The following is a 25,103-nucleotide window of genomic DNA, read 5'->3' as shown; positions in this document are numbered from 1 at the left end:
AATAATAGTGGTGAGAGTGGGCAACCTTGTCTTATTCCTGATCTTAGTGGAAATGGTTTCAGTTTTTTACCATTGAGGACAATGTTGGCTGTGGGTTTGTCATATATGGCCTTTATTATGTTGAGGAAGGTTCCCTCTATGCCTACTTTCCAGAGGGTTTTTGTCATAAATGGGTATTGAATTTTGTCAAAAGCTTTCTCTGCATCTATTGAGATGATCATATGGTTTTTCTCCTTCACTTTGTTAAAATATGGTGTATCACATTGATTGATTTGCGTATACTGAAGAATCCTTGCATTCCTGGGATAAACCCCACTTGATCATGATATATAATCATTTTAATGTGCTGTTGGATTCTGTTTGCTAGTATTTTGTTGAGGATATTTGCATCTATGTTCATCAGTGATATTAGCCTGTACTTTTCTTTCTTTGTGACATCTTTGTCTGGTTTTGGTATCAGGGTGATGGTGGCCTTGTAGAATGAGTTTGGGAGTGTTCCTCCCTCTGCTATAATTTGGAAGAGTTTGAGAAGGATAGGTGTTAGCTGGTTCTCTAAACGTTTAATAGAATTCGCCTGTGAAGCCATCTGATCCTGGGCTTTTGTTTGTTGGAAGATTTTTAATCATAGTTTCAATTTCATTGCCTGTGATTGGTCTGTTCATATTTTCTATTTCTTCCTGGTTCAGACTCTGAAGGTTGTGCATTTCTAAGAATTTGTCCATTTCTTCCAAGTTGTCCATTTGATTGGCATATAGTTGCTTGTAGTAATCTCTCATGATCCTTTGTATTTCTGCAGTGGCAGTTGTTGCTTCTCCTTTTTCATTTCTAATTCTATTGATTTGAGTCTTCTCCCTGTTTTTCTTGATGAGTCCGGATAATAGTTTATCAATTTTGTTTATCTTCTCAAAGAACCAGCTTTTACTTTTATTGATCTTTGCTATAGTTTCCTTAATTTCTTTTTCATTTATTTCTGATCTGATCTTTATGATTTCTTTCCTTATGCTAACTTTGGGGTTTTTTTGTTCTTCTTTCTCTAATTGCTTTAGGTGTAAGGTTAGGTTGTTTATTTGAGATGTTTCTTGTTTCTTAAGCTGGGATTGTATTGGTATAAACATCCCTCTTAGAACTGCTTTTGCTGCATTCCATAGGTTGTGGGTCGTCATGTTTTCATTATCATTTGTTTCTAGGTATTTTTTAATTTCCTCTTTGATTTCTTCAGTGATCTCTTGGTTATTAAGTAGTGTATTGTTTAGCCTCCATGTGTTTGTATTTTTTACAGATTTTTTTTCCTGTAATTGATATCTAGTCTCATACGTTATGGTCGGAAAAGATACTTGATATGATTTCAGTTTTTTAAAATTTACCAAGGCTTGATTTGTGACCCAAGATATGATCTATCCTGGAGAATGTTCCATGAGCACTTGAGAAAAATGTGTATTCTGTTGTTTTTGGATGGAATGTCCTATAAATATCAATTAAGTCCATCTTGTTTAATGTATCATTTAAAGCTTGTGTTTCCTTATTTATTTTCATTTTGGATGATCTGTTCATTGGTGAAAGTGGGGTGTTAAAGTCCCCTACTATGATTGTGTTGCTGTCGATTTCCCTTTTTATGGCTGTTAGTACTTGCCTTATGTATTGAGGTGCTCCTATGTTGGGTGCATAAATATTTACAATTGTTATATCTTCTTCTTGGATTGATCCGTTGATCATTATGCAGTGTCCTTCTTTGTCTCTTGTAATAATCTTTGTTTTAAAGTCTATTTTGTCTGATATGAGAATTGCTACTCCAGGTTTCTTTTGATTTCCATTTGCATGGAATATCTTTTTCCATCCCCTCACTTTCAGCCTGTAAGTGTCCCTAGGTCTGAAGTGGGTCTCTTGTAGACAGCATATATATGGGTCTCATTTTTGTATCCATTCAGCCAGTCTATGACTTTTGGTTGTGGCATTTAATCCATTTACATTTAAGGTAATTATCAATATGTATGTTCCTATTACCATTTTCTTAATTGTTTTGGGTTTATTATTGTAGGTTTTTTCCTTCTCTTGTGTTTCCTGCCTAGAGAAGTTCCTTTAGCTTTTGTTGTAAAGCTGGTTTGGTGGTGCTGAATTCTTTTAGCTTTTGCTTGTTTGTAAAGGTTTGAATTTCTCTCACATTTGAATGAGATCCTTGCTGCGTAATCTGTGTTGTAGGTTTTTCTCCTTCAATACTTTAAATATGTCCTGCCACTCCCTTCTGGCTTGTAGAATTTCTGCTGAAAGATAAGCTGTTAACCTTATGGGGATTCCCTTGTGTGTTATTTGTTGTTTTTCCCTTGCTGCTTTTAATATTTGTTCTTTGTATTTAATTTTTTTTTTGCGGTACGTGGGCCTCTCACTGTTGTGGCCTCTCCCATTGTGGAGCACAGGCTCTGGATGTGCAGGCTCAGTGGCCATGGCTCACAGGCCCAGACGCTCCGCAGCATGTGGGATCTTCCCGGACTGGGCATGAACCCATGTCCCCTGCATCGGCAGGCGGACTCTCAACCACTGCGCCACCAGGGAAGCCCTGTATTTAATTTTTGATAGTTTGATTAATATGTGTCTTGGCATGTTTCTCCTTGGATTTATCCTGTATTGGACTCTCTGTGCTTCCTGGACTTGAATAACTATTTCCTTTCCCATATTAGGGAAGTTTTCAACTATAATCTCTTCAAATATTTTCTCCAACCCTTTCTTTTTCTCTTCTTCTTCTGGGACCCCTATAATTCGAATGTTGGTGTGTTTAATGTTGTCCCAGAGGTCTCTGAGACTGTCCTCAATTCTTTTCATTCTTTTTTCTTTATTCTGCTCTGCAGTAGTTATTTCCACCATTTTATCTTCCAGGTCACTTATCCATTCTTCTGCCTCAGTTATTCTGCTATTGATCGCTTCTAGAGAATTTTTAATTTCATTTATTGTGTTGTTCATCACTGTCTGTTTGTTCTTCAGTTCTTCTAGGTCCTTGTTTCTTGTATTTTCTCCATTTTATTTCAAAGAGTTTGGATCATCTTTACTGTCATTATTCTGAATTCTTTTCCAGGTAGACTGCGTATTTCCTCTTCATTTGTTAGGTCTGTTGGGTCTTTGCCTTGCTCCTTCATCTACTGTGTGTTTCTCTGTCTTCTCATTTTGCTTAGCTGACTGTGTTTGGGGTCTCCTTTTCACAGGCTGCAGGTTAGTAGTTCCTGTTGTTTTTGGTGTCTGTCCCCAGTGGGGAAGGTTGGTTCAGTGGGTTGTGTAAGCTTCCTGATGGAGGAGTGCCTGTGTTCTGGTGGATGAGGCTGGATCTTGTCTTTCTGGTGGGCAGGTCCACATCTGGTGGTGTGTTTTGGGGTGTCTGTGGCCTTATTATGGGTTTAGGCAGCCTCTGTGCTAATGGATGGGGTTGTGTTCCTGTCTTGCAAGTTGTTTGGCATAGGGTGTCCAGCACTGTAGCTTGCTGGTCGTTGAGTGGAGCTGTGTCTTGGCATTGAGATGGTGATCTCTGGGAGATTTTCACCATTTGCTATTATGTGGACCTGGGAGGTCTCTTGTGGACCAGTGTCCTGAACTTGGCTCTCCCACCTCAGAGGCACAGACCTGACACCCAGCCGGAGCACCAAGAACCTGTCAGCCATACAGCTCAGAATAAAAGGGAGAAAGAAAGAAAGAAGGTAAAATAAAATAAAATAAAGTTACTAAAATAAAAAATAATTATTAAAAAATATATTTTTTAAAAGTAATAAAAAAAAGAGAGAGAAAGAGAGCAACCAAACCAAAAAACAAATCTACCAATGATAACAAGTGCTAAAAACTATACTTAAAAAAAAAATGGGGCTTCCCTGGTGGCGCAGTGGTTGAGAGTCCGCCTGCCGATGCAGGAGACACGGGTTCATGCCCTGGTCCGGGAAAATCCCACATGCCGCGGAGCAACTAAGCCCGTGAGCCATGGCCGCTAGGCCTGCGCGTCCGGAGCCTGTGCTCCGCAACAGGAGAGGCCACAACAGTGAGAGGCCCGCATACCGCAAAAAAAAAAAAAAAAAAAAAAAAAGGACAGACAGAACCCTAGGACAAATGGTAAAAGCAAAGCTATACAGACAAAATCACACATGGAAGCATACACATACACACTCACCAAAAGAGAAAAAGGGAAAAATACGTTGTTCCCAAAGTCCATCTCCTCCAATTTGGGATGATTCATTGTCTATTCAGGCATTCCACAGATGAAGGGTACATCAAATTGATTGTGGAGCTTTAATCTGCTGCTCCTGAGGCTGCTGGGAGAGATTTCCCTTTCTCTTCTTTGTTGCCACAGCTCCCGGGGTTCAGCTTTGGATTTGGCCCCGCCTCTGCATGTAGGTCACCTGAGGGCGTCTGTTCTTCGCTCAGGCAGGACGGGGTTAAAGGAGCAGCTGATTCGGGGGCTCTGGCTCACTCAGGCCGGGGGGGAGGGAGGGGCATGGAGTGCGGGGCGTGCCTGCGGCGGCAGAGGCCGGCGTGACGTTGCACCAGCCAGAGGCACGCTGTTTGTTCTCCCGGGTAAGTTGTCTCTGGATCCCGGGACCCTGGCAGTGGCGGGCTGCACAGGCTCCCGGGAGTGGAGGTGTGGAGAGTGACCTGTGCTCGCACACAGGCTTCTTGGTGGCGGCAGCAGCAGCCTTAGCGTCTCATGCCCGTCTCTGGGGTCCGCTCTGATAACCGCGGCTCGCGCCCGTTTCTGGAGCTCCTTTAAGCGCCGCGCTTAATCCCCTCTCCTCGAGCACCAGGAAACAAAGAAGCAAGAAAAAGTCTCTTGCCTCTTCGGCAGCTCCAGACCTTTTCCCAGACTCCCTCCTGGCTAGCCGTGGCGCACTAACCCCTTCAGGCTGTGTTCACGCCGCCAGTCCTCTCCCTGACCGACTGAAGCCCGAGCCTCAGCTCCCAGCCCCTGCCCGCCCCGGCAGGTGAGCCGACAAGCCTCTCGGGCTGGTTACTGCTGGTCGGCACCGACCCTCTGTGCGGGAATCTCCCCGCTTTGCCCTCCGCACCCTTGTTGCTGTGCTCTCCTCCGTGGCACCGAAGCTCCCCCCTTCCGCCACCCGCAGTCTCCGCCCGCGAAGGGCCTTCCTAGTGTGTGGAAACCTTTCCTCCTTCACCGCTCCATCCCACTGGTGCAGGTCCCGTCCCTATTCTTTTGTCTCTGTTTTTTCTTTTGCCCTGCCCAGGTATGTGGGGAGTTTCTTGCCTTTTGGGAGGTCTGAGGTCTTCTGCCAGCGTTCAGTAGGTGTTCTGTAGGAGTTATTCCACATGTAGATGTATTTCTGATGTATTTGTGGGGAGGAAGGTGATCTCTGCGTCTTACTCTTCCGCCATCTTGAAGCTCCCCCACCAGTACTTTATTACTTTGGATGGCTGAATTACATTCCATAGAGATAGACCATATTTTTTTTAGCTATTCATCAGTTGATGGACATTGAGTTTTTTCCATTTTTTGGTGACTAGTGCTTCTCTGACAGACATTAGTGTTCAAATATTGGTTTGAATACCTGTTTTTAGTTATTAAGAGTAGAATTGCAAGGTTATATGGTAAATTCTATTCTATGGTAAATTCTAACGTTTTGAGGAGCCAGCAAACTGTTTTCCATGGTGACTGAACCATTTTATATTCCTACCAGCAATGTACAAGGGTTCTGATTTCCCTACATCCTTGTCAATGCTTATTTGAGTTAAAAAAATTATTATAACCATCCTAGTGGGTATAAAGTGGTATCTCCTTGTGGTTTTGATTTGTAATTGCTTGATAAAATATTCATATTTTAATGCATAGAATTAATCATAAAATGAGCTTTGATAAGACAAAATCAACGTGAAAATGAGTGGCTTCATTTATCTCCATGAGATTATTTAAGATTGGTGTATGATCTCCCCTAGAGTGTGTGATTCTGGGGTGAAAATTTAAAAAAAACACATGTTGCTTTGGAATTAGAAGAATGTATGTGGATAATAAGACTACAGTTATCCCCAGCTTAAAAAAATACTGCTTAAAGTAATGAGGAAAAAAAAGAAATTACATCACGTTTTGTTTCCATGCCACCTGACGAAAGATACTTAGTTCTTTGCATGGCATTTCTTTATGTAATTCTTTCCTGTCTTAATGGTCTATTTATTTATTTTCGCAGTGTGAGTGAAGACACCCAGGATGGCTCAGGGTTCCGGGGATCAAAGAACAGTGGGGATTGCAGACCCAGAGGAGAGTTCTCCAAATATGATAGTCTACCGCAAAGTAAGGCATCTGGTTAAACGTTGGGGGTGCTGTCGTGTACGTGTCTGTGTTCTGTGTAGGGTTGACTGATGGTTGATGGCTCCACAAATGTTTTCTGCCTACAAATGTTTTCTGGCCTTGACTGTTAAATGAGTAATTTTCTTTTCATATCCTCTGATTCCCCAATTTTAAAATTCAAGGAAGTTAGGTCTTGTCATCCTTGGTATTGAACACTTGAAAAACACTCTATGGCTTAATTTTCTTTAAACCAAAGTTTGCCTGAACAATGCAGATAGACACGTGTTGTCCTTTTGTCTAAAGGCCTTAGTGTAACATTAATTAATCGAATGTTCTTCAGACCCATAGTACGGATAAGATCTGGTCTAGATACTGTGGGAGGGACACAGAGGTGTGTATGTATTAGATGGTTTACAGCTGGTAGGAGACATAAGATGTACACAAATAACTGTTACAGCGTCCAAGTGTTAACTTCCAAAAGAGAAGTGCAAATAGAGTGTTACATAATCTCAGAGGAGGGGGCGATTACTTCCAGCCTCCGAGATCTGGGATGGGCTGTGGAGGAGAGGCCTTTGAACTCAGTTTTAAAGGATCTGTAGCATTCCCCTCTGTGGAAAGCAGAAGTGAAGAGCAACATTACAGGCAATGAGATGCATTCAGCAAAGGCAAAGAGCTAGAGGAAGTGAAGGGCAACCAGAACCAGTTAGCTTGGACAGAGGATGAATTACAAGTAATTGGAGTAAATGGAGGAGAGATTTGGGGAAGAGAGTCTGGGATGGAGCCAGATTTTAGAATGTTGAGTCATAGGCAATTTGATCATCAAAAACTTTAGTGCCGGGAGTTGTAAGATCAACATTTCTTTGGGATTATGAGCCTTGTGCTAGTGTGCCAAGTGGACTATTATCGAGGGTGGGTTGGAGGCTTTGGTGGGGTGCTTCTGTATCTGTGAGAAAGGTAAGGAGGACCCTAATCTAGCAGGGAAAATGCCCCTCAGAAATGAGCAGGACTGAGCGGGGGAAATAAAGAGTCTGAATTAGCAATGACTTGGAAACGCAATGAATGTGAAATTAGAAGGTGAATAGGGAGTCAGAGATAACTGGGTTTTTGACCTTGGGCGATAGAAAGGCATTGGTGCTATTAATTCAAATAGGAATATTGGGAAGCATATGTTTTAAAGGAAGGAAATATGGTACATAAGTTTTATTTGTGCATTGCTGAATTTGAGAAAACAGTTGCTGCTTCTCATACACCTTTTTGATGTCTGCACGTTTGTAAAAATGTAGCCTAACTGTATCATATATTAATAAGGAAAATGAGTTCATCTCATTCATTTCGCTAAATATTTGAGTTGACTGCTGAGTTCTGTGTATTCTGCAAGATTCTGTGTTCTATCTATGTTAATCATATGTGCAACGTTGAACTAGATATTCCTGGATGATCAATATGGTGAATTTTTCTTTTTTCCTTGTAAGAACAGAGCTCTCAAACTAATCTTGCTTTTAGTACCAAATTCCTTAATCCTTTGCTTTGAAAAAGAATGCTTAGATAACCCATCCCTAAGAGAGATGTTTATTAAGTTATAGTAAAGAAAAAAGAGATTAGTGGGGTTAACCAAGTTATGAGGCATATAGAATAACATAGAGACGTTTATTCATTACCTTCTTAACCCACCTCAGACTAGGAGACCCTCTGCCAAGCACATAGGAACATGGGATTTGGGGTCAGATCTGGGTTAAAACTGCAACTCTGCCACTTCCTAGTGGTGTGACCTGGAGTCTGTTATTTAACTTCTGTGAGTCTCTGTTTCTTCATCCAGAAAAGGGGGAAAAGGTGGGAGAAAGGATAGTACCTCCAGGAGTTATTGTGAAGATTCATTTGGATAAAGTAATTAAAGCAGCTTACATCCTGCTTGGCATATAGGTGGTCCACGATTAATGCTTCTTTTTCTTTTATCTTTCGGTCTTGTAGCAATAAGTAACACTTGGAGAGGAAATAAATGATAAAATGTATAAATGTTGATGCTGTTAATAAGGTGATTAAAGTGCATTCATACAGTGAGTTGCTTTTTATGACACAGGAAAACAATGCAGATATTTTAATGTTATTCAAGAGATTGCAAATTAATGGATTATTAAAGGTTAATAAGAAGTGTAAAGGTCATGTAATCTAAACACCTTCCCACAAGAATGTTTGGTATTATGTTGAAAGGGAAAACTTCCTACAGGTTTGTGGGAACTTGATTTTTAGTGTTTAGGTGGTATCAGGAGGCTCTTCATTTTTAAATTTTAATTTAGCTACAAAGTTGTAAAATGCTGTAATTCTTTAGAGAAATGACTATTAGTTATTTGGTTTCTATATTGGAAATCTATCTTGCTTCCTCATGCTAAATCTGTGGTGGGTATGTCTGTGTTCATGTTATTTGCTATGTTAGTTAATTGGTATAAAAGGGACATTGGATCTGTGCAGTCTATTAGAAAGAAAGCAGGCACACTTATTGCCCCGTATGGGTCCAGGACCTGGAATCATTTAAACCTCGTTAATTTGACTAACTTAGGCCCTGGTTGTGTTTGAAACATGGGATATTCACCTAGTTTTCTGCTGTAGACTGACCGTTGCCTATGACCAAGACTTACCTATGCAGGACACTATCCTCAAGGTATAGGTAAAGATTGTATCTTGGAACCAAGGTTGATTTAAAATATTTTCTATGGAAGTCCTCTTATGTAATGATTTATTCAAGGTCATAGCGATAAAATCAAACCTTTTCTCAGAGTTCTACAGCAAAAATTTACATTAAAAATGTGCAAATAGTGCTTTCATTTTGATTTTCTTTCTCTTGCTTGTTATTTCTTTCTCTTGTCAGATGTTTTCAGTGTGAAATTTTTGCTTGGACTATGTTGTGTTGATTCAGATGCTGACATTTAAAAAACTAAATCTAGAGAAATGAAACTTTTGAGTAAACCTCCGACTAATAAGTGGGATGATTATGTCCATAATGTTGTTGTGACTTTTAAATACCATTTAGGATGGTAACCTTCTGACATATGAGTAATGATGGGTGGGTTTCTTAAGCCTATACTTTTCAGAATACTCTTCATTTTCTTTTCATGTGTTCTATGTCATTAACTATGAGAAGTTATACTTTCCCAAAGCATGATTTATTTATTGACTTGAACAGACTTTCTAATTTAGTTTTTTTATCCTTCATATTCACATTTTGGATTGGAGGTGTGCATGAAAAATGTATTGGTCACATTAAAAATCTACTTAAAATAAAGCCTTAATTATTCATTGTCGTCTAGACCTGTTAACCTATTTTTCTTTTTAATATTCCTGGATCCAGAAGATCCTGGGGTCATTGAATTGCCCAATGTAATGATGATATTTGAACCTGGCTGTACATCAGATCATTTAGGGGTACTTTATAAAAATGCTGGTCCTCAGAGAACCCCCAAGTTGTTTTTGTTTAGTATGTCTGAGCTGGGTCCTAGGAGTCTGAGTTTTAACGTGTTCTCAAGAGAATCTGATGCCCAGCTAAGTTTGAAACACATTTATTTAGTGTCTTTTAAAATATCCAGGTGGAGTATGCAGTATAAAGTCATGGGGAAGTTGGTGTCTTGAATTGGGTTTTTGATTTTGTAATTATTTGCAGCTCTTTCAAGATGTAGAAAAACCAGGCTCTTATAGAGTTAAAATTGAGAAATTTTAGTACCTTCATCTTAGAGATTTTCTAGTCAATACCCTCATCTTATAGATGGGAAAACTAACGTATGGGGAAGATGCATAACTTGCTGTAGGTTACTTGGCAATTTCCCAGTGAACTGGTGATTGTGTCCAGGTAACTCGACAGCCCAGTTGGTGTCCTCTCTCCTGTTATGTTATCAACCACAAACTACCATTCCTACATTGTTGGGGCTGAAAGCCATTAGTTAAATTAAATAAATGAAAATACCACGTGGCAGATCTTTGGTTTTCGAGGTTATTCTCAGAGGTGTGACTTGGGTTACCTTTGAACATTTGTAATGCTCAAGTTTCATTCTTCTTGCTAGTTGTCTTGTTTCCTGGGTGAAGATGTTCTGAAATGTTTACTTTCTTTTATAACTAGGAATTCTTTTGAGTGAGAGTAGGTTGCTTTCTGATTTTATTTGGTTCTCTGAGAGGTGTTGGTAATGTCTCTTGACAAATTTCTACCTGGACTGGCAATTTGATTTGGTAGAACTCTGGGAAATTAAATGGTAGGTGGACAGAGAAAATTGTAGCTTACCATGACCCACGCTAGGGTCAGGAGGTGGTACAATGTGATGGAAGATGCCAAACAGGGAGCCAAGAGCCCTGGCTCACTTACTGCTTTGGTTCTCTCGATGGGGAACTTCATCTTCCTGGCTCTGTTTCTTATTTTGCTTTCTTCCTTCCCAACTAAGGAACACTTCTTACAAAAAATATGTATGTATTTAGTGTCTACATAAAATAGAAAGAAGCATGATAAGATTAACCCTGTTTACTCACAGGGTAAACTTAATAAATAAACTCAATAAATAAAATACTGTTTTGGCTTCATTTCCTCTTATGTAAAGTGATGGGGATTGGACTAAATAATGTGCACAGAACTTCTCTGCAGTGATTTTGAGAAAGCTAGCAACAGGACATTGTTTTGGAATTCATTGAAGGCATCTGTAGAGGCCAGTGCAGTTGAGAGTCAGGGAACCTGCAGACCCTGGTGAACAAGGCGTGATGAGGATTAGAAACTCTTTAATTAGCAAATATGTATTGAGTGTCATTTGTGTGCCAGACACTGTTAGATGCTAGGAAGGCAAGATGAATACTATTCCCCGAAAGAACCCATTGGCCAGTGGGGCAGAGATGGGGTAACTAGGCAGTTGCAATGCACATAGAGGTACACTGAGGGGTCTGGGAGGAGATAGAAGGGTTGGGACGTCCACATCGGGAGAGAGGATGATGATGTCATAGAAGACATCCAGAGGGTTTGACCTGCCTTAATTCTTGAAAGATAAATAAGAATTAACCTTGCAGAGAATGGGAGAAAAACTATGGAGGCAGAAGGACTAGCACATGCAAAGGGACAGAGTTGTGATGTATACTGAGTTCTGGAAGCTTCAAGTGGCTGTTTTCCTGGAGCTAGGTTTCTGTGATGAAGGTTGAGAAATAAAGCTGGATAGGTAGATTAGCCAGATCATAAAAGATCTTATACATCAGGCAAGGAGTTTGGATGCTGTGCAGGTATCTTCTCTTTCTGTCTCTGCGCCCACACTCCCCTGCTCTATATGCTGCTCACTGTACCATGTGGACTGCATCTACAGGGCTCCCGTGACCTCTGGCTTTCAATTGAATTTGGTCCATGGGAGACTGAGGAGAGCTGGGGGGAGGAGGAAGAAGGGCAAGGTCAGGGTATTTCTTTCCCTGGCCCCCTCTTGGCAAGGTCTCACACTGGCTGTGTCCCTTGACTGAAGGCCATTGCTCCTCTCTAGGCAGACTGCTCTCCTCTGGGTCCAGATACCCTTTTCTCTGACTCATCCTTTTGGGCCTTGGGGTGGTGGTTCCAGTTTGTCTTAGTAATTTATTGCTGTATAACACATCACCCCCCCCCCCAAAATCAATGGCTTAAACACGACATTTATTGCCACAGTTTCTGTGGGTCCATAATCCAAGTGCAGATTATGAGTGTCATAATAAGTGCAGGTGGCTCCTCTGGCTCAGGATCTCTCACAAGCTACAGTCAAGATGTTGGCTGGAATTGCAGGTTCATCTGAAAGTTCAACTGGGGAAAGGCCCACATCCAGGCTCACTCATGTGGTTGTTGGTGGGATTCAATTCCTTGAGGGTTATTGAATGATCGCCTTGGTTCCTCACTGTCTGTTGTCTGGAGGTTACTCTCAGTTCCTTTCCATATGTGCCTCTCTGTAGGGTAGGTCACAACATAGAAGCCTGTTTCATCAGAGTAAGCAAGGAAGAGGTGGAGGGTGGGGGTTTGGCAGAGTGGGAGTCACACTATTTTATAACCTAATCTTGGCTGTAACACTCCATCCCTTTCATTAGGGGCAAGTCTCCAGGTCTAGCCCTCAGTCAAGGTGGGGGGTTTATACAAGGGCACAAATACCCAGAGGTAGAGATCATTATGGGCCACTTTAGAAGCCATTTACCACATGGTTCTACTTCCACAAGTCAGAGGTTCCTGAATGTTTCCTTATGGTTCCCCTATGCCCTGCTACTTCTTCATACTTGATCCTTTCTGAAATAAGCCGTCTTTGAATTGTCCTATATTTTATTTGCCATCTGTTTGCCGATAAGCCTCTGACTCATACAGGTCTAATCCCCGAAGCAAAGAGAATCCATTGAGATCCTGTTTTTCTTCACAGTGAAATTCTCCACAAAAGGATTTAAATCAGGGAAGTCGTATGTTCAGTGTTCAGGATGGGATTGTGGAGGGAGGCTGTAAGAGAAATGGTAGGATTAGTAAGCAGAAGAATAGTTTGGTGACTTTACAGGAATTCATGGGAGGAAAAAATGATGTCCAGCTCAGTGGCAGTGATAATGTAGATGAAGAGAAGTGCTTGAGAGCTGTTTAGGAGGTAGAATCTACAGGATTTGGTGACTGATCAGATGCAGGGCAGATCTGAGGGTAACGAGAGGGAATGAGAGGGTTCCTCTCATTCTAGGTTATACCTGGGAGTTGTCTGAAGGTCTCTGGGGCAACAAAATTTTGAACCAAATAACCACGGAACTGAATTGCCTTCCCCTCTTCTTGTATGTAGATAAATCAAGAGGGTCATGGAAAGAGGCTGTAACTGGACCAGGATATCTGGCTATTGTCACTGCCCTGCTAGTTCACTTTTGGCCCTGCACAAGTTGTTTCTATGTTTTATTAAGTCCAGTTTTGTCATTTGTGAAGTGAAGTGTTAACTAGGCTGAGTGATCTCAAAAACACTTTCAGTTCTAACATTCCAGGGCTTTAATAATCCATAATAAAGAAATCCACATTTTATTATTTGCTTCCTTTTGAATTTTCTTTAGAGAGTTAACCAAAGTAAAACTTTAAAACACAGAGATGTCAGTATGTTTAAAACAAATGCTTTCTGGTCTTGGCTGTCTTTCATTTTCTTTTCTTTTCTTTAACATTAAATAAAATTCCCAAGGACAAACTACGGAGAGTGTTCTGGGTAACTACTTTAATTGTTCAATCTGCATTTTAAGATTCCTTTCATTAAATATTTTGAAGGTTCTTAATTGCCTTAGGAAAAAACTGTTCTGTTTTCCATTTCCCCTAGGATTAAACTTGTGAGGGGAAATGCTTCCCATCCCATTATCTTGGTTGGCAGGAGACAGGAGTGCAGGCAAGTCTCAGACCAGTGGTATCAGTGTCCACAGATGAAAGGGATGGTATTTTTAGTGTGGAGAATAGCTCAGTGTGGTTTAATATGATGTGTTTCCCTGAATATAACTTCCTAGTTTGAAAGCCTTTGGTGTATTTAAGGCTTCATTTCATTTTTTCAAATTTTTTCCCTCATTTCATTTCAAAGAGTCTAAGATTTTACACTTTGGCAGACAGTTTATTACTCTGGCTATTGATACTCCTGTATCCTTATACTATGGAGAACCTGAGTGGCCACAGAGGAGATTCCCCATTCTCAGGATTTTGAACAAGAAAAACTAAAGTTAATAAATGTCTGTGAAAGGAAAATAAATGTGTTAAATCATTGGGGGGGTAGGAGGGTTATTTTTTAAATGTCTGTTAGTTTGCAAATAGAAATCAAAATTGAAAAACTGCAATGAGGGAATGGAAAAAATATACAAAGATATAAATACAGATATAGACATACACCCATTCCAAAACAATATCCATATTCTTTGGTGAATAATATCCAAAGATAGAAATAAGTCAAATGTCTCTTGAAAGGGAATTAGTTAATTAGTTATTCGTATTTGGGATGATCCCACAGTTAGGTTACTGAACTTCTGTTCTGGTAGACCTAATAATTGCCTTGAAAGGGAGATGGTTACTGACATCCTGGGATATGGTCAGATTGACTGTTCTTTATTTTTGAAACCCTATAAGACTTTATCATTTTTCTTTTACTTGCTAAATATACTGGTTATGTAGATGTATTAAAGCTTATTGTTTCCATTATTCTTAATTATTTTCTGCACCTCTGTGCTTACATCTGGAGTCATTTTTCTTTTGTCTGAAGAACTACCTTTTGTATCTTCTGTAGTGCAGGTCTGCTGGACATAAATTCTCTCAGTTTCTCTTTGTTTAAAAATGTCTTTGTTTCATCTTCATTTTTTGGAGGGTGCTTTTCCTATGTATGGAATTCTAGATTGTCAGTTATTTTCTTTCCACACTTTAATGATAACTTTTTTTGTGTCTTGGCTTCTATGGTTTTTGTTGTGAAGTTACCTGTCAGTTTTGTTACTTTGTTGAATGTAATCTCTTTTTTAAAATCTTTGACTGCTTTTAAGATTTCTTTCACTTAGGTTTTAGCAATTTTACTATGAGCTGTTATTTTCTTTTTACTTATTGTTCTTAAAGGTAATAGCAGTTCTTTTTATTTGATTGGTGTTTGGAAAATTCTCAGCCATCATCTTCTCAAGTATTGTCTATGTCTAGTTTTCTCTTTTTACTCTTCTTGGGATTTAGTTCATATAGTATGACTTTTTCTCTGTGTTTCATGTTCTTTATGCTCTTTTCTGTATTTTTTATTCCTCAGTGTTTCAATATGGATGTTTTCTACTGACCTAACCTCCAGTTTACAAATTCTTTCCTTAACTGTATCTAATCTTTGGTTAAATCCATCCAATTGAATTTATAACATTAGTTATTACTATTTAAATTCTAAAATTTCCATTGAATTCCTTTTGATAGTTTCCAGTTTCCTGCTAAAATTCTCTATTTTGTCATTTAATTCCTTAAACATATTAATCATAGTTATTAAGTTAGTACCTGATACTTCAAAATCTATATCACTTGCTTGATTGTTTATATTGTCTTCAAATTTTTTTCTAGTTATTTTTTTCTTAAGTTCTGCACATTGTTTATACAACTAATATTGAGAGATAATTTTTAAGGCTCTGGGGGGATGTTATCTTACTCCAGAGGGTACTTAGTTCTAACTGTTTCTTTTTTCTATCAGTTAGGCAAGGGGCAGACTACCTTAATCTAATCAGATACAGAGAGTATACGTAGCTGGATTTTAGTTCTTGTTAGGGCTAGTATATTTCTAGATCACCTTTACTCTTGGGTGCAAGCTCTTCTTGTCCCAACAAAACCCCTGGATGTTCACTCAGTTTCCTCATCCTTGGTGACTCTGACCTTCAGTTGTCCCTTGAGCTTCATGAGACTTCTGAAAGCACAGATCATCTTCTCTGTCATGCCTTTTGTTTAAGAAATTTGCAGTGTCCTGAGAGGAAAAAGAAACTCCAATTGCCAGGCTCATCTTCTTAGCTCTCTTGTTTTTCAGATCTTGGTCTAAAGTTCTTACTGCCTTTGTAGCACTCCAATGCCTTCAGACAAATTTAACAAAACGTTTTTCAGTCCCTCTGGTTACTCTCAGCAGGAGGGTTATCCTGAAACATTTACTTAGCCAGTGCCAGAAGTAGAACCTTAGAGCATTGGCTTTGAAGGAAGATAGATCTGTCCCTGATAGCCTCAGTTCGCTCTTAAAATGTTTTAGAAAAGACATTTCCTGAGTGGTTTATTGGTGTAGGGTGGCAGTGGTAGAGATGAAGACCATGAGAGACTTTCAGTATATTTAGGAAGTAGAATTGACTTGGAGGGTGAGAGAGAAGGATTCGAGACTGATGACTAGGATTTGGGCCTGGGTAGCTGGGTGGCTGGTGGCATCAGTCACTGGGGTAAGTAGGAGGAGGAAGATGACTCTAAAGTGTAATATCACCACAGTACCCAAATGACATTTATTGACCCCAGCCTAGTTCTACAGAACTCTAGAAAGGGGGACTTTGTCAGGCAAATAACTCTAATAGGAAATGGGCCTGAAAAGAAGCTTTATCTAAAGGAACTCTTACCTGGCTCTAAAGAGTTTTTTGGTCTAGAAAACAGGACGTAGTTTATACCTGTCAGTATGAGACTTGTGAACATTTTTGTATTTGTTTCCTAGGGCTGCGATAACAAATTGCCACAAACTGTGTGGCTTAAAATAATAGAAATTTATTCTATCACAGTTCAGGAGGCTAGACGTATGAAATCAAGGTGTCAGCAGGGCTGTGCTCCCTCTGAATGCTCTAAGGAAGAATGCTTCCTTGCCTCTTCCTAGCTTCTTGTGGCTGCCAGTAATCCTTGGTGTTCCTTGGATTATGGCTGCATAAATCCAATTTTACTTCCATCTTCACATGGCCTTCTGCTTCTGTGTCTTCACATGGCCTTCTTATAAGGTCACTGGATTTAGGACCCACCCACCCTAATCCGTCCAATTCAGATGTGATATTCACTTAACTAATTATATCTGCAAAGGTCCCATTTCCAAATAAGGTCACATACACAGGTATCAGGGGTTAGGACTTCAACATGTCTTTTGGGGGGACACAATTCAACCTGTAATAGTTTCTAATTTTTCTCTGCCTCAAGCTTAGCACTCCTTGCAAAAAACAAATCAACAAATAGTATATATATATATTTTAATAAATTTATTTATTTTATTATTTTATTTATTATGGTTTGTGGCTGTGTTGGGTCTTCGTTGCTGTGCATGGGCTTTTCTCTGGTTGCGGTGAGTGGGGGCTACTCTTCATTGCGGTGCGCGGGCCTCTCACTGCGGTGGCTTCTCTTTTTGTGGAACACCAGCTCTAGGTGCACAGGCTTCAGTAGTTGTGGCTCACGGGCTCTAGAGCACAGGCTCAGTAGTTGTGGTGCACGGGCTTAGTTGCTCTGCGGCATGTGGGATCTTCCTGGACCATGGCTTGAACCCGTGTCCCCTGCACTGGCAGATGGGTTCTTAACCACTGCACCACCAGGGAAGCCCCAACAAGTAGTATATTTATTGAACATCTGCTTCTGGTAAGGCACTGTAATTTATTCCCCCCCACACTTTTGTGTGGGGGAATAAAAAGTAGGGTACCACATGGTCCCTGTCCTAGACAATTTTAGATTGTCCTAGACAATCTCCCCAGTTGGGGAGACCAGGGGTGGTGCAAGATTAAGGAAGAAAATAAGCATTTATTAGCTACCCATTGTATACCAGATGCTGTCCTGGGTGCTGAACATACACTGAATCATTTAATCATTAGAATAGCTTGTTAGGTAGGTGGTGGTCACCCTATAATTCAAATAAGGAAACTGAGTTTCAGAAGGGTTAAACAACTGGTATGGGTATTTGAATCTGGGCTTGCTTTATTTAAAGCATGTGGTTTTTAAAAATAAATTGAATTACATAAAAAAAGAAAAAAAAAGGACATTTCAAGGCTGTTTATAATTAATTACAGGAGAGTTGGTGTGCACAGGATGGGCATCCAGAGGAAAAGAAATTTGAAGAGAAATGACGTGAATTGCATCTTTAAGAAAGGGTATGATTCAGTCTGGTAGAAACAGAGCCAATAAATGATTCTAGGTGATGGGTGCTATCTGAGAAAAATATGAGATGTTAAGAAAACATAAGATGATAGGACTTCCCTGGTGGCACAGTGGTTAAGAATCCACCTGCCAATGCAGGGGACATGGGTTCAATCCCTGGTCCTGGAAGATGCCACATGCCACAGAGCAATTAAGCCTGTGTGCCACAACTACTGAGCCCGCCTACCACAACTACTGAAGCCTGTGCGCTTAGAGCCCGTGCTCTGCAACAAGAGAAGCCACCACAGTGAGAAGCCCGTGCACCACAATGAAGAGTAGCCCCCACTTGCTGCAACTAGAGAAAGCCCGTGCTCAGCAACGAAGACCCAACACAGCCATACATACATACATAAATAAATCAAACATAAGATGTATTTAGGAGATAGGATATTTTATAATACTAAATCTAGGAGTTGTGCCTGATGTAATAATAGCCTCATTCTTCTTATGGAGACCCTGAAGCATGAAATCATAAAATATTTTTAGTTCTGAAACTCACATGGCAAGATATTGGTACAGCTGAGCTTTCCACCAACTGATTTTCTTTCTCCCTTTCCTCTTAAAAAAATTTGTTTTCCATTTTAAAAGTTATAGTTGCATTTTGAAAGAATCGAAGCATGAACTATAGAAAAAAAAATCTCACATATTCCTACCATGCAGATATGACTACAGTAACATTTTGGTCTGTTTCCTCCCAGTTTTGTAATTTGTATCAGCAGTATATATATGATACATTAACCTAATGGGTAATCATAGGATATGTACAATTTTATGTTTCCCTACCATATCCTAAGCATTAATCTGTACCACAATACATTATCATTATCATAGTTTTGAAGGTTGCTTAATATCCTAAGTGGATTATGTCCCATAATTTAATTTTTTAGTTTCTCCTAATTAATAGCAGAATTTAGAATTCCTAGGTCAAAAGGCATAAACTGTATTGTAACTCCTGATACCCACCCCCCGACACACACACTTTTTTTTCTAGCTGGTCAGTCTTGGTTTTTGCACGGATAGACTAAGTTTCCCTGGGTAAAGTTCTGCATCAGCCGACTGCAGAGAGAGCGGGTGAGGGGATTTCTAAGAATCAGAGCCAGTGTTTGCTTCACTCTCAACCTCTACACCAGCATCTAGTGCTGCTGCCTGACTAGCTTTGCAGCACCACCCTTGTCTCAAGAGCCTCAGTGCTGGGGGATTCAGAAACTTTCAACCTGGAACCTTTCCAAGCCATTTGCTATTGTATCCTCTATTTGTTTATCTTAAGCAACTAACTAAATAAGAATAACAGCTCAGCCTCTTTTCACTCCCCACAGCATTTTTCCTGCCTCACCACCCCTGCCTATAGTTTAACCATGGGGTTGCTTCTTATATTTTAAAGCTCAATACAAAAGCACAGTCCTGAGAAGCAGCCAAGTCCTGCAGCCAAGTTTGAAGAATAAAACTTTAAAACAGCCCTTCTGTCACCCACTGGGGAGGGGAGGCAGGCTTTGCTATAAATAAGTCACATTCCATTTCTATCTCATCCTTTGCAGTCCTCTTGGATAACGCTTTTCATACATGACTACAGTGTTCTCGAACTGCCCACTCGCCCCTTTCAACCTGCCATCTTATATCTCATTTTATTTAAATGTTTAGTGGCTCTGGAGTTTAGGGACCGTGCCTGAGAGAGGGCTAGAACTTTTCTTTCATCCTCCAGGGTTAGGTGTCATGAGACAAAGCGGCCGACTTGTTAGAAACGATACTTTATCTGGCACATTTTTAGCAGTTGCCTGTATTAGTTTTCTACTGCTGCTGTAACAGATTACCACAATTTGAAACGAAACAGATTTATTCTCTTAGAGTTCTGGAGGTCGGAAGTCGAAAATGATTTGGCGAGGCTGCATTCCTTCTGGAGGCTCTTGGGGAGAATCCATTTCCTTCCTTTCTCTGGAGGCTGCCCACATTCCTCAACTCAGGACCCCTTCTCACTCTGACCTCTGCTTCGGTCACTGTGTCACTTTCTCTGACTGACCCTCCAGCCCCTCTCTCACAGGAAACTGTGATTACATGAAGCCCACCCAGATACCCCAGAATAACCTCCTCATCTCAGAACCCTTAACTTAATCACACTTGCAAAGTCCCTTGTGCCGTGGAAGGTAACATATTCACAGGTTTTGGGGATTAGGATGTGGACATCTTTGGAAGGGGCATTTATTCTGCTGGCCACACTGTATATCTTTGGAAAGGGAAGGAAAAATAATTTTGGAATTTTATCTTTTTTTCATAGCTGGGGAGGGTGTGTGCTGACGGATTGGTATTCCTTTCAGTGTTTGGTAGATACAACCTAAATTAAGTCTGGGATATCCATTTGTATCGGGCCAAGTCCATCTGAGGGCAGAAAAGAGAAGCCTTTCAGCAACCGGCAGAGAGGATGGGAGGGTGTTTCAGTTAAAGACCTTCCTTCCTCTTCACTGGGCGCCCTTATTAGGCCCTGCTCAGGACACAAGCAATCCCTTGCCTTTGACGGGGAATGACCGAGCAGGTGCATTCAAAATAAATGAAGGAAAACCCCCTTTACTGTAGCCCCATATCGTGTGGCTTCCTTGTAGGACTGTTTGTCTCCAATTATTTTATATTTTAGAATCTATACAAATTATGGTACTGAGCAATATAATTAATAAACACTTTCCTCATGGCTGGCCAGCCAGTACAGTAGAAGACCATGACCTTACATTTTTTTTTAAGCGATAAGAGAGAGTGCTGTCAAAAGGCACTACCAAACCTAAAATAGACAGCTAGCGGGAAGCAGCTGCATAGCACAGGGAGATCAGCTCGGTGCTTTGTGACCACCTAGAGGGGTGGGATAGGGAGGGTGGGAGGGAGGGAGACGCAAGAGGGGAGAGATATGGGAACATATGTATATGTATAACTGATTCACTTTGTTATAAAGCAGAAACTAACACACCATTGTAAAGCAATTATACTCCAATAAAGATGTTAAAAAAAAAAAAAAAAGGCACTCGCCTTAGCCTGAGAGGAATGTCAGTCTGCTTGTTGACTTTCCTGAGGCCTCTCTTTCCACCCTTTTTCATGCGCTGGCGAGGAGTTGTGACATGCAATGGCCAACAAAAAGCACACAAGTACTAGTGTTGGCAGTAAAACTGCCCAGGAAGAGCATGAGCCTGGATGCTAGAAAGATTCAAGGTAGATGAGCCCCTCCAAGGAGCTAGTCAAGGAAGCCGATGGTAGAGCCTAACTGTCAGCGAGGGATTGGAGTGAGCTTTTTCTCCAAGAAATTATTAATATCATTAACTTCACTGCCTTCCTGGGAAGGAGGGTCAGTAGGTGAAAAAAACCAAACAAGCTTCTGCAGCTGATGACACATTACAACTTTAGGGCAGTGGTCAGCAAACTACTTGTCCTGGGACCAAATCCATCACCAGGCCAGTTTTTGTATGGCAATCCAGCTAATTAAGGATGGTTTTTCCATTTTAAAATGGTTGGGAGGAATCAAAAGAGGAGCAACATTCCATGATGTGTGAAAATTATGTGAAATTCAAATGTCAGTGTTCGTAAATCATGTTTTATGGAAACAAAGCCACGCCATTGCTTTACCAGTTGTCTGTGGCCTTTGTTGTGCCACTGTGGAGGAGTTGACTGCTTATGACAAGAGACTGACCATATGACTGGCAGAGCCTAAAATATTTACAAACTGGCCCTTTACAGAGCCGTTTGCAGTCTCTGTTTAGGGGATTTGGAAGGGACTGAAGAAGCATCTGCCAACGTCCTTGTTGGGACAATATTTCCATAGGAACCAAGACCCAGTGATTCTGCATAGTGTTGGCTCATTGCCAGGAACCCACGGAGAGTCTGACTGCAGGATGGGCATCGAGAGAACTCGGGGACCAGGGTGCATTCATGTGCTATAAATAACACACAGGTCCTGTCATTCCCCCCTGGAAGGGTATGTTCCCCTTTACTGAGGGGTCACAGAGTTTATACCAGTGCATTACAGAAGAGATTTTGTTTGTCTGGTTGTTTGTTTTTTTTTTAATGAAAAAGAGCATATTGAGCTGTTGGAAGTGTTGGGCTGTGTGTTCTGAGATGTCCTGGTAGGAAAAGCACTAGCTACCTACGTTTCAGATGCAGCATCCAAATGGCTCTCCTCCCTGCAGGACCCACTTTGTCTGGGTATCTGGCCAGGGCTTGGCACGTGGTTGCTCACACTGATAGCACCTCTGCAAGTTCACTGCTGTTATTCCCACTCTGCTTGCGAGGAGAGGGGCTTCTGGTGGGCAAGCTCATGCCTGGGGTTCCACTCAAGGTGTGAAGCCATTTCTTCGCAGACCAGGCTCTTTTCATAAGACCTGGAAGGAACAGACCAACCACCTGGGGAGCTGCTTAATTCTGGTCTTTAATCTAGGATAGCAGGGCTATCACAAGCTCATAAGCAAAATGTCCTAATCACTGAGATATAGTATTCAGGAATAATATTAACTACCATCAACAGATACTTAGGTTGTTTCTGTGTCTTGGCTGTTGTGAAGAATGCGGCAACAAACATGCAAGTGCAGGTGTCTCTCTGAGATCCTAATTTTGTTTTCTTTGTATATATATATACCCCAAAGTGGGCTTGCTGGATCATACGGTAGTTCTACTTTTAATTTTTTGAGGAACTTCCATACTGTTTTTTCATATTAGCTGTACCCACTTACATTCATCAACAATGAGCAAGTGTTCCCTTTTCTCCACATCCTCGTCAATACTTGATGTCTCTTGTCTTTTTGATGATGGCCATCCTAACAGGTGTGAGGTGATATCTCATTGTGGTTTTAAAAAAATTTTTATTCTCTATTGGAGTGTAGTTGATTAATAATGACGTGTTAGTTACAGGTGTACAGCAGTGTAATTCAGTTATACCCATACAAGTATCCATTCTTCTTCAAATTCTTTTCCCGTTTAGGTTATTACTCTTGTTGTGATTTTGATTTGTATTCACGATAGCCAAATATGGAAACAACCTATGTGTTTGTCAGTGGATGAATGGATAAACAAATATGGTATTGTGTATACAATGGAATATTATTCAGCCATGAACCACAAGGGAAATCCTGCCATTTGTGACACAATATGCATGAACGTGGAGGATGTTATGCTAAGATAAATAAGCCAGGAAGAGAAAGACAGATTCTGTATGATCTCACTTATATGTGGTATCTAAAAAAAAAGTTGAGCTCATAGAACCAAAGATCAGAATGCTGGAGTAGAATCAGAACTGCCAGGGGCTGGGTAGTAGGATGGCCGGCAGGAAATGGGGAGATGTTGGTCAAAGGGTACAAACGTTCAGCTATAAGATGAATACGTTCTGAGGATCTAGTATACAGCATGATGACTATAGTTAATAAGACTGTATTGTGTATGAAATTTGCTAAGAGAGTAGATCTTAAGCATTCTCACCACACACACACACACACACACACGCAGGTAACTATGTGAGGTGATGGGTGTGTTCATTAACTTTACTGTGGCAAATATTTCACAGCTTATATGTTATGTCAAATCATCATGTTGTACACTTTAAATATATACAAATTTGTCAATTAAACCTCAGTAAATCAGGAAGAAAATTAACTTCCCCTTTATAGTTCCTTCCGTATCCTTTACAGTATGTTCATGACAGTCCTGAGGTATTATTTATTTCTACTTTGTAGATCAGGAAACTGAGGCTCAGAGAGGTTAAGAGACTTGTCTAGGGTCAACTAGCTTTTAGTGGCAGAGCCAGACCTTCTGACCTGGGGTCTGGTGTCCTGTACATTACTTCCCATTGTTTCTCTATGAGGCAGGGCTGGCCTGACCGTGTCACTCAAACTGATCTTAGCCGAGGACCATGCTACTGTCTAGGCTCACCCTCCGTGGTGGCTCATCTTCATTCTCATTGGTGGTCACCAACCGGCCTCCAAAGACAAATTTCACATCCTAGGTGTCTTTGGACATTACTTTAAAATTGTGGCTCCAGGGCTTCCCTGGTGGCGCAGTGGTTGGGAGTCCGCCTGCCGATGCAGGGGACACGGGTTCATGCCCTGGTCCGGGAGGATCCCACGTGCCGTGGAGCGGCTGAGCCCGTGAGCCATGGCCGCTGGGCCTGTGCGTCCGGAGCCTGTGCTCCACAGCGGGAGAGGCCACAGCAGTGAGAGGCCCGCGTACCGCAAAAAACAAACAAACAAACAAACAAACAAAAACTTGGAAAAAAAAATTGTGGCTCTGTTGAATACAGTGTATGTCTGAATCCCTTTTTCTTCCTCATCACCACATCTGTTGCTTGTGTTTTAGCCCAAACAAAACCAAAAATGTATTCCCATTTACGTGATCCTTACCACGTGGCATAATGCATGTGTTCTGCTCAGAAAAAGGCTGAAAAATCATAGGGAAATGCAGCTTCAAAGAAGGTTTGCATTCTTGAAGACACAGGAATATATCATTAATCAGAACTGCCGCTGACTGCTGAACAAATTTCATCTTAGGCAAATTTTAAATACTGGAGAAGATCCAACTTAAGCATGCATAACAAACACTCTGTCCTGGTTTTGCCCCAATCTCGCACATTCCCTCTCAGTGTTTGTCACTGGAGTAACTTCCTTCCTCCACCGGCCCCAGGAATCTTTGGCCTCCTCTTAAGCATGTGCTCTGGGGGCAAACTCCTGTACTCATATACTGATCTGTCGATCCTGAAATTGCTATCCCCCCTCCAAATTCCAAACGCCTGCATCCAGCTACCAAAAGGGCATCTCTGTTTGAATTCTCCTCACTTACTGCAGACTCAACTGGTAGAACATAAATATTTGTTTGCCCTCCTGAAATTTCTCCCTCTGCAGTTGAGTGGGAGCTTCATTCCCCAGCTAGCGTCTGGGTAAAAAACCTGAATCTGATTCTCCTTGACAAGAACCATCACGCAGTGCCATGTAAATATTTTAATTTTTGTATGTGTCACATTCTGTGTCTGTCTCCCTATAATACTGTAAACGCTTGGCACCAAGTAGGCACTAAATAAATGTTTGCTGAACAGACCTGTTAATTACGCATTCCTGAAACACATCCCATTATCTTTCCCAGATGAGATTTGGGGCCACATGACTTCTTTTACTGGATGGATCGTGTTTAGTCAGTCTTCGGTTCAAAGATTGGTAGCAACTCTCCAAGCTTTGCAAACTTATTTATCTTAGGAATGACAGGGCTTGGCTGCTCTCCACGTCATGTAACAATTCTGCTATCACATTCCCCTCC

General features: G+C 40.9%; 1 protein-coding gene across 9 annotated transcripts in view; it reads left to right on the top strand.

Moving 5' to 3' along the window:
• RGS6 (regulator of G protein signaling 6) overlaps positions 1 to 25,103 on the top strand; it is a 574,222-nt gene that overhangs the window by 26,216 nt on the left and 522,903 nt on the right. For all 9 annotated transcript variants that reach the window (XM_067028212.1, XM_067028210.1, XM_059055864.2 and 6 more), the window contains exon 2: positions 6,162 to 6,265. In XM_067028212.1, coding sequence (XP_066884313.1) covers positions 6,182 to 6,265 — 84 coding nt within the window. In that variant the 5' untranslated portion in view covers positions 6,162 to 6,181. The remainder of the gene's footprint in view (positions 1 to 6,161; positions 6,266 to 25,103) is intronic.

Source organism: Kogia breviceps, chromosome 3 (genome assembly GCF_026419965.1).
Source record: "Kogia breviceps isolate mKogBre1 chromosome 3, mKogBre1 haplotype 1, whole genome shotgun sequence".
Classification (NCBI taxonomy): domain Eukaryota; kingdom Metazoa; phylum Chordata; class Mammalia; order Artiodactyla; family Physeteridae; genus Kogia; species Kogia breviceps.
This window is presented reverse-complemented; position numbering and strand designations above follow the sequence as displayed.